The 15,484-nt window shown below is 42.5% G+C and overlaps 1 protein-coding gene across 2 annotated transcripts in view; it reads right to left on the reverse strand.

Annotated features, from left to right (window-relative positions):
• Positions 1 to 1,894: 1,894 nt before the first annotated feature.
• Positions 1,895 to 15,484, reverse strand: part of WTIP (WT1 interacting protein) — an 88,881-nt gene continuing 75,291 nt past the window's right edge. For both annotated transcript variants that reach the window (XM_086621124.1, XM_086621123.1), the window contains 5 exons: positions 10,434 to 10,496; positions 7,874 to 8,004; positions 6,746 to 6,797; positions 4,830 to 4,898; positions 1,895 to 2,047 (listed from right to left, as the gene is read on the reverse strand). In XM_086621124.1, coding sequence (XP_086477250.1) covers positions 1,895 to 2,047; positions 4,830 to 4,898; positions 6,746 to 6,797; positions 7,874 to 8,004; positions 10,434 to 10,496 — 468 coding nt within the window. The remainder of the gene's footprint in view (positions 2,048 to 4,829; positions 4,899 to 6,745; positions 6,798 to 7,873; positions 8,005 to 10,433; positions 10,497 to 15,484) is intronic.

Here is a 15,484-nt window from a genome sequence, read left to right on the forward strand (position 1 = left end):
AAACTGATATATGCTAATTAGAAAATGACTTTTAAAGGAGCATCTGACTTGCCAAGGAGCACTCAGTAGGACAGGTTAATCCAGGCCAATGGAAGTTTGGCAAAAGTTCAGGAAACATACCTTTTGTTCCTTCCTAGCAGAAAAAAAAATAGTTCACAGGAATTTTTCCTGCCCCTCCCCTTCCCCTATAAGGAAATTCCAGACTATTAAAAAGTTCTGTTAAGGCAGTTAATTATTCCACTTAGGAATTAGTGTCCATGGGATGCTCTTTGTACTTTTCAAGAGCACCACAAATGGCTTTCAAAAAAGCAATGGAGCATAAGAAACTGAACTGCAATGGTGTTGCCAAATAAATCAAGTCATTTCGTCAGTCTGCATGCTGAATTTAACACGGGATCATTTCCGAACGGATCAGTCAGATTCTTGATGTGTTGAGAACTAGCATGGAAATGTCCCAGTTCACACATGCAGAGAATCTGGTCTGGTATTTCCACATCCTTTGGAGCAGAAGAATTTTATTTTATTGTAATTTTGGATACAGTTAAAGACAGCAATGATGGATTTATTTGAAATATAAATTCAGGAAGGCTGGATCAATTCTCAAGAGAATGCAAGGAATCTTTTAAACATACAGATGTGTGATTTGCATGTAAATCATCAACACATGGTAGAAAACAAACCATAAAAAAGATTCATCTAACTTCCTATATGGAAGACATGTATTTCCCCAGAGCTCTGAGGTTACTGTAAAAGCTTATGCAAAATATGAGTGTGTACATTCTATGTACATCTAATACTTGTTACAAAATACCCATGTTTCAATGGTCTGACTCGCTAAATTATTATTTCTGCTAAACTGCACTTTGTTTTCCAATGAAGACAATCACCGTAATCAGTTCAAAAGTACATCTAGAAAAGAACACAAAGCTGAAAAGATAATACAAAAATCACTGTCCCCCGCTTTAATAGTGTGTCAACGTACAATCACAAAGCAGTTGGTAACAAATGTAGTCTTGTATAAAACAAGCAGTATAAAGACAAGTGTACCTTTGCATAGAATGGGGCTGCTAACCCTGTTAAACACAAAACATGTTTAGAAGATGAATTCTTTAGTAAGTGCCAAATCATCAAGTTGATACGACTGCATTTTGAAACCATGGCTACATTTGTACATGCCAAGCAATTACAGAGGTCTGAAAGTTTCTTCAACTGTTATGACTCTGCATGTGCCAATCTTTTGGATATATTCCTCTGTAATGCGACTTCTACGAGATACTAGCCAGATTTCTTTAACAAGCTTTGGACGACTGTGGAACCTTGTAGGATGGAAAGCTGGCCTGACGCTTCTTCACAGGATGCCATTATTTAACCTATGCTGAAAACTGTTATTGCTAAAACCACTTGTTTGCTTCTTATTCACTACTTCTGGGAATCTTAAGTTTGAAAAAGAATGTGAGACTGTATTCTCTAAGACCAAAATTCAACAAAACTAGCTAAAATGCTAGCATTTATCTTACCACGCTTGCTGCAATATGGTAAGGCGCTAACTTTCAGAAAGTAATTCTACACTCCTTATTGGGTGAAATCTCCACTGAAAGAAAGCGAGTAGGGAGTGCAGAACAGCCCTTTGTACCATTGTTTTTAGAAATGCTGCCATTTGCAGTTACAGTTTAGTGGTGAATTATTTGTTCAAGTAGACAGTGTCTCAGTGAAAACGTCTAGATAAAAGAATGTGTATGTACAAGATCAGAAAAGGACCCCTCACCTCTGATTTAAAAAATAAATAGCTGGTTTAGATGGTTACTACTGGAATCTCATCTTTAAAGGAACAGGAAAGTAATTTCTAGATTTTTGTCTTCTCTTTCAAACGGCTTATTGGTAACGGAAATGTCTTTCAGAGTTCTGTGACATGCATTGGATAGCTCGGAGGTGGATGTGAAGGCAGTTTAATATTAAGGCGCCTGATATGACAGCCGTGGCAGAGCAGGTGGCCCTCTAATGGATAACAACGATGGCCTTCCTCATCATTGAGCTGCAAGCCACAATCCTAGAAGAAACATACACATCCCAGATGAGCGAGTGATTCAGGTAGGTCAACTCACAACAATGTTGTCTATCTTGCCTAACCCCGAGAGCTCCCTCCCACACCTCCAAAGTCAGCAACTTCAAGAGTTTTTGGTAGGTGGACCCTTACTATCTCATATTAAGCAAAATGACATCACAGAAATTGAACAGGGCAGTCTATAGTAGTAACCAGCATTTTTTCCCCCATTGTTTCCTGTTCCTGTCTCTTCTTCATCTAATAGAAGTTGATGCAAATTAAACAAAAACAGGGCAAGGGCTGATCCTGACACATACAACTTGGGAGAGGTTACAACAGAGAAGGAGATAATTCTGCAACAAGGCAGTGAGCAAGAAATGGAGGAGCATAAGTAGAGAACGAGATGAGTGGGGAAGAGGGGGAGATGAAACCTGTTTTACTTCTGAAACAGAGCTACACTTTCTCTCATTTGGAATTAAAAAAAGACTTCAAGGTCAATGGTCCATCTTTAGCGGAAATGTTAGTGCCTCTGGGACCAGCATGTAAGTACAGGGATGAGATGGGTGAACAACAGTGGAGCAACAGAGATTAAAAAAAACAACAAACAATGATCCTGCCTGCTGACTATTATGTACACTGCAACAGAGACAATCCTGTTTTTTCAGTTGTCATCATTATAATCTCGAGGACAGCTGAAAATCATGGCAGTTTTGTGCTTGGATTTGATGTTTCAGGTATGCTAAATACTTAAAAATTGTTACTTGACCAGTCCTGACAAACCAGAGATTAAGTATGTATTTGCGCACTTAATAGAGAGGTAAAAAGAACTGAACAAGTCAGGCACGGCAGTCATTTAAGTATTGAAAACTGATGCAAAGTTTTTAATTGGACAAAAGTACAATTTTTCAGCTTTCATAGCTCAAGTTAAAATCCTCAACTTTTACAATGCTGAAATAAGAATGAAAAATGAGTTTTAAAGTAAGCTTTAAAACTGGAGTTTTAGTTTAGGGAGGCTTAAATCATAGTTTCTGCCAAAGTAGTTTTCTGTGCATTACTGTATGTTACATAATAACTTTATAGTCCTTCATGTAAGATTTAAATTTCAATTCCTCATTAGAATTTAACAATTTCAGATATCCTACAGATGTGCCAAGTCTTCACACCTTTTTCCCCTCCCCAAAATAGTATTCCTTTTCTGCAATGAGAAAGCCTGACTTCTCAGTGGATTTCAGTTTTAGAATGGGGGTCTATTGAGCTCTAAACCAGCCTGAATCGCTCAGCAGAACTTCAGTGGTTGCAAAAAAAAGAGATGATATAGAAAAGCAGCAAAGTTTCCAAACTGACTACTGACTTCGCATGGCCACCAGGTGATTTCAGAAGTGGCTATGTATGTCATCCTATCCTTTGCCGAAGTGTCCATGTGAAAACTTCACAATACTGCCATAACTTTTCTAGCGGGATTTGAAGGCAGCAGTGACCGGGTGTGTGCAGCTGGAGAGCCTGATGCGAGACCAGCAGGCAGTAACCAACCCTGGTTCACACCCGGCTCACCCCCTGATTGCTGTACCTAAATGCACTCTGCCATTCTGGGCAGATGTGGAGACAGCGTGATTTGCCTCAAACTGGAAGGAGAATGGGGAAATGAATAATGAAACAGAACTGAAAATAAACCCCCATTGGGACATTCTAATATAAAGTCAATAGACTGAGAGAGAAGGGGAAGGAGCTGTCATCTTAGGTGAAGCCTGCACAAAGCAATAGATGGGGGAAGGAGGAGGAGGGAAGTACAGCTCTCCAAAATGCCGCCATTTCCTGTGCCAATTTCTCTTTAAAAATTAATAGAAAAGGATGGAGTATCAGGTATCTCTGTTGGAAGAAGACAGCTGAGTGGATGGGGTCTTCCTTACATTTAGGTTCATATACATTTCAAGATGCCCAGAATTTTGTTATTTTCTCCCTCAACTGGAAGTCTCTGTAAAAAAACCTTTTTATGCAGAAGTGAATGGAAGACAGTATTGCCGCACTTCTGCCTCTGGTGCTGAGACAGTTAGGATCTGTGTGGATATTTGCATGTTATACCAGATTGCCAAACCTTCAGCAAAAGGGAAGTTTTGGTCTGATCCCAAATTAAGGTTTGTTTTCCTCCTCATGCTCCCGGATGCAGAGCTAGGACTGAACTCAGCTCTCCTCTGAAGCAAGAGCATTAATCCCACAACTTGATCTGCCCCAACAAACGCTTAAATGTCCTGCACAAAAAGAAACTACTCCCAAAAAAGTGACAAAGTCAGTGATATCCATCTCTTTTGTAGTAAAGAATCAAGTCATCCAGGATAGAAAAAACAGATAAATCTCCTAGAAAGACCTTCCAGTAGGAGCGAGGGTCCTTCCCTGCCCGGGCTATGTGAATTCAGGTCTCCTCAGATCAGAACTGCATAAGCTCCTGATCCAGAGATCAGGAAAAAGAGAACCAGCACCTACTCTGTGTTCTCTCCTGCTCTGGAAGTATTGAGAAAACTCAACCTGAACAACCAAACCCAGCTTTTGCAGTTAATATACCGGGGGAAAAAAAAGAAACTAATTTGGTACTGGAGATGGCAGCACCACTTGCAGCCCAGCTAGCGCTCATCCCTTCGCCTCCTTCCAGGGGCCATGGGGCAGAGCCCTGCCTGTCTAGGCATGCAAGAGCCAGCAAGTGCCCCCCGGGGTGAGTCAGGCACCTGCCAAGAGGCTGCTAGTTATGAGCCAAGCCTTGCCATGGGGTGGGCCGGCAGGGGGGCCTGATGCTTACCTCGCAGTGATAGCACTCCACATGGTAGTCCTTGTCCATTGACACCACCCGAATGGTCTCCTCAGAGCCCTGTTGGGGAGGCACAGAGAAGGTAAGAGTGGGCTTGTAAGTAGTGTTCTCTCAATTGTCTTTCAGTGCCCAACCTATTGCTTTAGAGAGCTGTTTCCCAGGGGGATCCATCCCCTCTTCCTCCTCAGAGCAGAGCTCAGTGACCGCTGAGGGTCTTGTCCCCTGGTGCACAGCCCTGCACTGCCGCTTCTGCTATTCAGCAGCAGTGTGGGTGTCTGACATATCTGAGCTGTAGAGGTCATTTGGGAAGTGTAGCCAAAACTTCATCCTCATGGGATAAATTAGTCTTGAAATCAAAAAATTTTCCAACAGCACCCAGGATCTGAACGAATTACCAGCCAAAAACTATGACCTGCTGATTAGGTAACTTTTCCTTGTAGAAATCCCAGCTTGAGTTTGCCAGGACATGTATTCCCCTCAAACCATATGCTGCACAGCTATTTTGCGCATGTCCCTGTATGTACCGCATAGGGATTTACATACTAGTCGAGCAGGTAACCATGTGCACAAGCCAAAACCTCAGCGCAGAGGGTGGATGCACTGGAGTTGTGTAATTCCTGGCCAAGCCCCAGGCCCTGCAGAGCAGCCCATACCCTTCTTGTAACCTCACAGACTCTTTCCCTGATCCACTCTGAAGACAGAGCTCCAGAGCTCATTAAATTTGTTGCCTTGCATTGTTTCCAGTTCCAGGTGTGGTTAGAGCATCAGATATGACGTAGACTATGTCTGAGAGAATCTGTGAGCAAGTTAGTACCTGCACTGCCAGACTTAAACTAACCTCCATGGGAAAGAATGTGGAGTCTATCCTGCTAGCCATCAGATGAGTCAGCAGTAGGACTGCTTTTTTTTAAATTAAAAAAAAAAAGTAATTTTGTAAGACACAAATCCAGTGGAATTTACATAGGAGTTTTCTCCTCACATCCCATCACCAGGACAAGCAGTTCTGGCTCAGCCTTTATAAGGTTTTTAATTATGTGAGACATGGCCATTTAACAGAAATAATCATCAAAATAGAGAGTAATGTCCAGAGTGATGAAGGTGGGCATGCTGAGAGGCTCAGCCTTTAACTGGGGCACAGGAGCTTATAGGATGCAAGCTCTGGCTCTACAAACACGACAAGAGGAAAAGAAATGAGGTGCTGAGGCCCTTGCTTACAAATGAGCTCATCAGTGACCTCAGCAATGGGAACTCAGAGGGTCCTGCACCCACCAGAGCATGAGGGAGCACCGCTGCAGGCAGGCAAAAAAGGGATGTCTTAATACAGAAGTCTTATTGTGTTAACTATACTGTCAGGATAAGCTGAGGTCATTCACCTGGCTTCCCTTTTAGCCAACTGTTTTGCTGCCTTTTCCACCTCTTTAAGCACTTTCATTACTTTGCCACCCCAGGATGACAGACTGTGTGGCCTTTTCACAGGGTCAGGATAACCCGCAGATGTCTTTTCAAGTTCTGGGCATCTTAACAGATCCACATCAGAAATGCAAACGTAGCAGACAAGGAAAATTGCTACTTGAGCTAATGGGAGATTCTAAAAATAAACAGGGCTTTACCTCTTGGGTTGTTCTTGGAGCCCCAGTCAGGGCTTTCAATTAAATGAGATTTATAACAGCATAATTAAGACCTGGAAAGCACCCTAAAGATACAAAGTACTATGCTGCCTAAGTAGTATGACTATTACAACCTCTGGGAATGTTTGGGAATGACATTACTGCTGAACTGTATTTAATTCCATATCTGATATGGTACAGATTCTGGAAGAGGGAGGAAAAGCATCGAATGTGTCTTTACAAAGTGTTGGTATGCCAACGGTTGTTTTCTCTAAAGAGTCAGTGCCTGCTGACACATACCTGTGGTGGTAGGATCGGCTGGTTACAGGAAGCGCATTTTGGTGCAAAGACCCTAGGGTGCAAGAGGAAAAGGGTTCAAATCACATTTAAAGCTTCTTCAAAAAAGTAGAACCAAAAGAGTTGTTCTGCCCATGCTTTGGTTTTAGCAAAATCCACAGGATTTGAAACACCTCTAAATGTTTGATGATATTTAGGGAAAAGGAGATTTAGAAGAGGATGACCTATCCCAACTTTATTGCTTAGGTCTTCCTGGCCTCTAGGCATACTGAATCCAGCCCTCTTCCCACATATGCCCTTTCTGTCACCTTCCTTTACTCATAAAGCCATTCAAATTATTCCACAGACTTGCTGCTTTGACTGTAGAGCAGCTCCTGACTTGAGGACTGTCACCATCTGACATCGGGAAGACTTAACCATGCTAAACAAGAGGGGCTGATTGTGGCCAGGATCTACTTAAATATGTCACCTAGTCGTCTTATCCACAGCTGCGTTTTATGAGAATCACTGGGCCAACTTTCACTCTATCCTTGTAAAACAGTCAACTTAGTACCAACAGGGTTGAGTTCAGAGTGATTTGCTCTTGCTGCATGAGCCAAGTTATTGGTTGACTGGAGCTAAGAGCATGCACGTTGCCTCTGAGTGGGAGCAGAAAGGAGTCCAAAAGCAATCACTTAAACCACAAAAGTTTTTGTCAGGTGAGGCTAAAATCATTCTAACACTAGCTGCTAATTACATGTCTCCTGTCCTGTCTAGGTCAACCTAACTTACACTTTCCAGGGTCATGCACTACCAAAAACCTGACTCTTAGAAACAGCCAGCAGAACCTACCATCACTTGCAGAATTAGCCTAGTCTAATCAGTATTGAAAGTCCTGAAAAGTAGAGAAACAGCCAGCAGAGAAGTCCTCTGACACAACTTGGATTTTTAACCTCACCTGGTCACTGTATGCCACAGTGGGGCCCACAAATATAAATAAAATACTTTACAAATGCAACATGTGAGAGCAGTACCTGAGGGACATCTGAGTGAACAGGAATAACTCTTTTTATCTACTACAAGGCTTATATGTATTCCAATAATTTAACTACTATAATTTTTCCAAGCATGCAATGGGGTTCGTTTACTTACGTATGGTAGTCTTTGACACAGTAAATATTGTTTTCCACATCTACAGTGAAGGGGACTCCATCCAAACACTCGTTACACACCACGCAGCGGAAGCAGCCAGGATGGTATGACTTTCCAAGGGCCTGTAAGATCTTAAGAGACAAACAGCAAAATAAGTGGATGCGTGATTCTATGAGAAACCCTTCCATATAGTGCTGTGTCTGATACTTAATAACAAGAGTGAGAAAAGCACTTCAGGATGAAATTACCACTCTGCAGATCTGTCAGCAAGGGGCCTTTTAAAACAATCAACTTGCTTATTTCAGTGGGTTTCAGTAGGCTCCCAATAAAGAGAGAGAACATGAAAATCAGGCTAACGACCATCAATCTTAGCTCTGCAAGGCCAATACTGCCAACAGAAATTAAAAACGGCTTCAGAGACCACTTCTTGGAAAATCTGTTGCAGCCAAATAAAAGTTACTGGGATACAGAGTTAATTCACAAAACTTAACAGGCTGTGACAGGCAGAATCCAAACCAGTCATTACTCAAAGAGTAAAACAACAAAACAATCAAATAAATCGGTGTCCCTTTATTAAGGATCCTAATCCACGACTGATTATCACTCAGTCATATGGGCCCATTCTGTTAAAATTCCATCTGTATCCATGTGTTTGGATACAGATCCATCCATCTGCTCAGGCTTTTCCCATGCTGACCTTCCCTACTGCATCTTAAAGGCTTCATGGAAAGAAAGACTTGATGAAGTCCCAGCTACATTACTACAGAACAGATCCTCTCCCTCCCGGCATCCTCATATGTAAATCTCAGTGTGGCACTGGGACATCAAGGAGGATGCACCAAGCCCATGAACAAGCCTCTGGGAGGAGTGAGACATGGTATCATCTACAGGCAGCTCTCAACAGATTACTGCACCAATTGCATACGTTTCAGGTACAAGAAATACCTTTGGAAGGCAATTTCAAAAAGTATCTCCTATTAGCAGCTCCAAGCTGAGCACTGCTGCTAAGCTGGAGATGAAAAACCTCCACAGTCTACGATCTCATGGCCCTTTAGATGATTCTATGAATAAAGATCAAATCATCAGGAAATAAGAAGTGGCACACGGGAAAACGCATAAAATCAATTTAACTTTTTTTCCCCTCTAATGAAGCTCTTCAGTGAGTGGCATCACACGCCATTTGGTTGGCAAGCCTGTTCCTGGCCAGAACAACCCATCTCTGCGTGTGCTGCTGCCCAGGCAGCTACGTAACACGCTGTTAGCCTGGCGTGGTTGTGCAGCCACCCCTTTGCACAGAGCAACTCCCCGCTCAGCTGCACTGTCAGCCTTCAACAGCTTCAGCTGCAGCAGGCCGGCGGGGCTGCAGCGCTCCGCTCCTTCGCTGTTGAGGGCACCGCTACAGCGCAGGCACGTTTGTTGTGTGTGCGCTCCCAGGGAGCAATGCCAAGGAATTAGACAAATCAGACTGCTTAATTCCTGGAGCTCCTAGAGCTGTGTCTTTTTGTCAGAGCACGCTTGCTGATGGGAGGAAGGCAGATGAGCACCTGCCAAGCTTCTAGCCACTAAGCTCCACCGACGAGATATTATGGACTCTTGCCTGAGACTCTGCAATTAAAGGCCAGCTCAAAGCATGCAAGTCAGGATACCCCCTCCCCCTCCCAGCATAACACAACTCCAGAAATTTGCTCTTGGGCTAAAATGAACAATACTCCTTGTCCAACCAGTGGTGCCAGGATATGAGCCAGAACCCTCATTAGGGAAGTCTCCATTCCAGCTCCTACTGAACCTCCATGTTTCCAACGCAATAGCTACTTCTATTAGGCATACTGAGGTTCATATACGTTTTTAAAGCAAGAGGAAAATAGATATACTAAATTATCTTCACTTCTTCAATGTGCAAGCCACTTCATTTTGTTTGGGAATTTCTGCCTAGGAAGAACAGACCAAATCCTTCCTACTTCCACCCACTGAAATGATGCCAGCAGTATCTGGCCCAACCCATAGCCTTTTGATTTTTTAATTATAAAAGGAACTCTGACTATTGGCTCCCTACTATTCCAGTGGCAATAATGCATTTTAACTGACATGGAGCAAGTGGCAGAAGGTAAATAAATAAACAGAGCACGCAACAAGCCTCAGGACTGTTGATAATGTCCCTCTCCTCTCTAGTCCAGATTCCAGCCGCTTGACACAGCTCCTGCTATTCTCCTATCTCACAGAGCACAGTCTCTGTTTTCTTTTATTGTGTTTTCAAACAAAGCTGTGCTGTATTTTTCTCCTTTAGTATTAAAATTCTATTTTTTTTTTTTTTTTTAAACTGGCATGTGGCAGAACAACAGCTTCCCATAATCTCAGGTAGAAAAGATGTCCAACTTACTGTACTTAATAATAATGGAGCATGAAGGTATTTTTGCTTATTTACTGCCTCAGATTCAAAAACTACCTTGACAGCAGCGAAGACCCAACGATAGTCTGACCAGGGAAAAGCACGTCTCGCAGCGCACTACCCAAAGCACAGGAAAAGTGTGCTGCCCCGCGGTTAGGAATTTAGGTCTCTTACCATTTCCATTATGAGGTGTCCACAAACAAAGCACTTGTCCGCTGTTTGCTGAAAACCTGAATACTGTTCAAACGACAGAAAAGAAAGGATTATTAGTAGCCACTCCTCTAGCTGCAGAAATACCTGCTACGTGAGCGCTGTGCTATTTTCCAGCCATTGCTGCATGTGATAGCAACTATACAATAGGTTTGGGAGACAGTGACTCACAGGCCTTCGCTTGCAGCATGCTTAGATACGAGTTTGGCCTTCGGATCCACTGCAAGTTTTCCATTGAGATTTCCAATGTAACTTTTTTTAAGCCTATTTGGTGAGTTTGCATTTGGTGTGCTGGAATTAGCTTGAATTCAGTCTTTTGGTTGTTGTTGGGGAATTAAATAACATAGGACTTACCTCTCGACTCCTGCTCAAACTAATGACCAGTTGCTTACTGACCTCCAATTTTGGACCTGTATTTCACTCAATGCTATATGCAAGCCAGAAAAACGAAGACAGGCCCAAGGAGGATTTAGCTGCCTTGTGGATACCAAGCTCTTTACCCAGGGAAGAATCTAAAAGGCCAGTTGTAGGAGCTTGGGCTCCCTGCACAATGTGGGCAACAGTAAGGTACTGCAGAAAGCTGGTACAAACCCCAGCCGTCAGCCCATGCTCCAGCCTGCAGTGAGAAACGGGTAGCCTGGGCAGGCCTGGCAGCAGAGCCCTCTCGGGTTCCCTGCCTGTGTGTTTTTGACCTTAACTTCATACTTGCGTCCTCAAAGCAGACCCTGTTAAGATGCCAAAGTCAGTTTTTAGCCCTATGTTTAGAGGTATACAAAACCCATCAGTTTATCAGGCCAGACAACTGACCTACCAAACAACTACCCTACAGGCAAGAGGCGTTTGCCTGAAGAACTCCAGCTGTACAATTCTGAACCTGGTATTTGCAGTGGCTGAACTTTACCCTTACCCACTGCAGTCCCACAGAAGCGAAGTGCTGCGTGCGCACTCCTTCCTGCCAGAGGGAAGGGGTGCCCAGTTATTTGTACTCTATTGCACGGTGATGCTTATTTCAGCAGTTAAGGCTGTAGCAAAGCTCACCTGAAACGTACTTTAGCTGCACAAGATAAAAGACAAGGAATGGGGAGGATGAGTGTAAACTGGACTCTTCTCCAAGAGCACAGGTTAATTAGCTCAGGCATCTAATGCATCCTCAGAGCCTCCACCCAAAAGAGCTTACGCTTGCTCCAATCGCCCCTTTATTTAGTGGGGATTAACTGTCCCCTCACTTCAAAAGCCAGTAGTTCCCAGCCTAGAGCTGCCATATGTTTTCCTTTTATTGGTGTGAGGGGATTACATGTTATTTCAGATCAACAGGTTGGAGACAAAATTATTGTTGCTACGCAAGGAAGTGATTATGAAGGAAAAGGTCTTGCAGACACTTTGACAGGCCCAGAAAGTCAGAAGATGATGGCATGGCAGCTGTCACAGACCCAAATTTACTACACACTATGGAACGCAGCTCGTACAATCTGAAGAAACCTTGAAACTTCATCAAAAGAGACCATGGTGTTGAGGAACAAATACAGAGGCGGGTGGTCCTAGCTGGCTATTTCTGCAAGATACTGTTTTTTTTTTTCTTTATTCTTCTTCTTACTGATGCAGAAAAAAGGCCTCACTGCTTGGGATGTTTCTTGGCTGCACTGTATCTGAGTAACCATCTGGCTAGACTATTTCTCAAGGTTGCGAACTCGAGGGTTACTGGAAACAGGTGGGTAGGTCCTAGTGGCACAGACAGCGGAGGATTAACAATAGTACAAACCCAGCTAATTCTAAAATCCTGCTGGAATGAATTTACCAGTACCATCTGGCTGTCACTTGATAAGGAATGCAAAAGAGCATTTACCCAGCTATTGATTAAGAGGGAACATTATTCCGCAGGAACAGAATGGCATAGTGGTCAGATTAATGTATTTTATTGCTAACTAGATTGTGTCATAAATTAAACTTTGTCAGAAAGAAAGGTTTTGCTGACACAAAAATCACTCTTTATATGACTAACGTTATTAAATTAAAACCACAATTTGTTTTTAACAAGAGAATTTTTATTTGTCAAACACATCCCGAACTGGATTACCCAAATAAGAAGACTTTACAAAATGTCAGTAAGTCTAATAGCAGTGATAAAATATTTCATGGGCTCGGGGAGCTGTCCTTTACCACTATGCTCTTCTCTTTTCTTATCACAGTATTTATCCCAGACAAACTGATTCAGCGAGGTCAGGGTTTTGGATTCAGCTCTGCTTGTGCTTTAAATCTATTTGGACTGGAAAAGAATAATAGCCTCTGATCCCAGCAGCACTGTTTTCTACCTGATGGTAGTACTGTAGATACTCCTGTTTCAAGATAAAGAAGAAATTATTTTCTCTAAATTTTTGTAGTTCACCTGTTAACTTCTGCTTTGCAGTGTTTGTTCTTAGCTTGGAGAGTTCAAACAGGGCTGTTGTGCTAAGTTTTCAATTTTAGAAGCAGAACTTAAAATACCGTTTAAAATTGGCAACTTCTGTCTTTAAAGCACTTGATTATTATTAACCTTCACAAATCTTGTGTGTGCAACGAGAGAAGTTGTGACTAGACTGCAGGCAAGGCAGAATGGCCTCTTTATTATCTCTCACCGCACTCAAAAGCCTCCCCAAGGGTGGGTTCCCAGCGTGGCTGGGTGGAAGAGGCACTGGTCCCCCAGAGCTTGTGAACTCAGTAATGCAAGAAAAGAGAAGGTTATGCTCTACAGACTTGTAGCCTCTTTTACTACTGACGTAGCTGGAGAAGGAAAAAGAGCTTTTGCACACACTAGTCCTCCCTCTTGATCTGGAGACGTGAAAAACAGATTGAGGTGAAACAGTGAGTTAATACAGCCTGTATAGGCTCTTAAAGACTTGAGTGGAGAGGCCAGATCACAGCTATGTACACGTGGTACTTTACACATACCATTTCACTCAGGAGGTAAGCAGTGCTGGGCTCAATTCTAGCCTTACTCTGTAAGGGGTTCATGTGTGCCAGTTTTTCTTTTTAAAAAAATATTTTGTTGGCAGACCAGTAAGATGATGTAAATACAGACTGATCTCAAACTAGACAGAAACATTCAGAAGTCTACACTGCACCCAGGACAAATAAGAAGCATAATTTTGAACTTTCCCAAATACTCATTATAGATGCTCATTAAGCATATATAAAAACATTGAAAGAAGTTGTCAGAAAAATAACAGCTTTGAAATTCGAAGTGAAAATGAAGTGTTAACCTTTACTCTCACTTCTGTGACTTAGAAATAAGATGCTAGTTGCCAGGATGCAAAGAAAACAAGTGCATGTTGAAGAACTGGTGTATTATTTTTCCTGATTTCTTAGTTTGTCCCCAACTGTTTTCTCTCATATTTACCTCGTCCTTGACTTCTCTCCCAGGATAATAAAATCTCACTTTATGTGCATGAATTGAAACTTTATCATCAGGCTCCACAATGATACTTATCTAAAATGAGACTCTGGGAAACTAAATAAATCTTGAGAAATACGTTCATTATGTTAGAATAGAAGAGTCAAAATAAAGACTTAGGCTGGCTGAATTTTTCTTTTTTTTGCTGCCCACTATACTTTGATTATGAAGCAGGCAAAAAATCTCTAACGATTCTGTCCAAGAGTCTTTGTTTCAATGTAAGAGGAAAACAAGTCCTCTCTGTCCTGAATATTTAGGCCCGTTAGAGTCCTCCTGCGATAATCTTGGGGTTTATAACTCTTCTGTCTAATGTGCAATACATCCAAAAGAAATTAACAATGAATTTTGAGCACATAATGAACAATTATGCATGGAGGATAATCCCACCAAGTACTATGAGAAACAATTTCTCCTGTCTGCCCCTCACTCCTGTAACCAATCTTGGTTGTCTACTCAGGATCTTTTAAAGTTTGATGTTCTCATCACGATTTTCAAAAAGCAAAAACGTTCAGAAAACAGTATGCTTGAAAAAGGCTTCAGGACCCAAAGTTTCTACCTTAGGCAGCATCAGATCTTTGAAAAGACACGTTGCGGCGTCTCCTTCGCATGCCTAACTGCGCCCAAGGAGAGGCTGATGTACTTCCCTGCTGTTATGCACTCAACAAAACAAAACCTTCCTCCTGGAAACAGACCCTGGAATCTCATTCAGGCCAATTTTCTTCTTTGATGAGGATGCCCAAAAACCTGCTAAAGGTCTGTGCGCGCAGATCGAGCGGGTTACATTTCAGTAGGTGTGGCAGTCGCTGCCCCGGTAATGGTATGAAGCCGTAAAAACTGCAATTCGCCGTTACAGCACTGCAAAGTCACCGAGTGCGATCGCTCAGCCCAGGCTTGAGATTCCTACTCTTTCATGCTTTAAGGGCTTTCGAGAGGGATGATCAAGAGTTTTTGCCAAAATGCTTCAGGCATTTACTTCTGAAAACTAATTTCTGAATTGGGTGCTATGCTAATAATGTATTCCAACCCCAGGCTGCCTGTAATCCCTCACAGACTCTCTTCTCCTTGGTTTCCCATTAGCAGAGCATCTGTCTTCTCGCTGCTTTATTGTTTGCTCTCTGCATGGGACCCTTAGTACATGGGGGACAACAATGCAAGAAATTCATGGGATCACATTAAGAGAGGGAGAGAATATCAAATTTGGTTTCATGCAGATGGGGTTTTGTTGCTGTTTTTTTACACACATATTTAAATACAGCGATTAAACTGAACTGAAGAAAATGAGGCCTTCTCAGGCAGGTGGCAAAGATTAAACAAAAGGAAAATAGTCCAGAACTTTACTCTTCGTCTTGCTGAAACCCTTTTATATATCCTGTTGCTTCACTCTGTCTTGCTGCCAGTGAGGAAACACTACCGCAGAGCTTATCCTCCTGCTTCTGCATTTCCACTTCATTATGTTTGAAGGACATGGGCAGGGCAAGGAGGGACTTCATGTTCTGCAGAGAGGTAACAGCTGGTCTGGCCATGCACAAAACTCTGCCAAAAATCAGGAATTCAGCTGGTAGCTAACTCTGCCTTAGCAGTCAGGCAT

The sequence above is a fragment of the Tauraco erythrolophus genome, chromosome 15 (assembly GCF_009769465.1).
Source record: "Tauraco erythrolophus isolate bTauEry1 chromosome 15, bTauEry1.pri, whole genome shotgun sequence".
NCBI lineage: Eukaryota > Metazoa > Chordata > Aves > Musophagiformes > Musophagidae > Tauraco > Tauraco erythrolophus.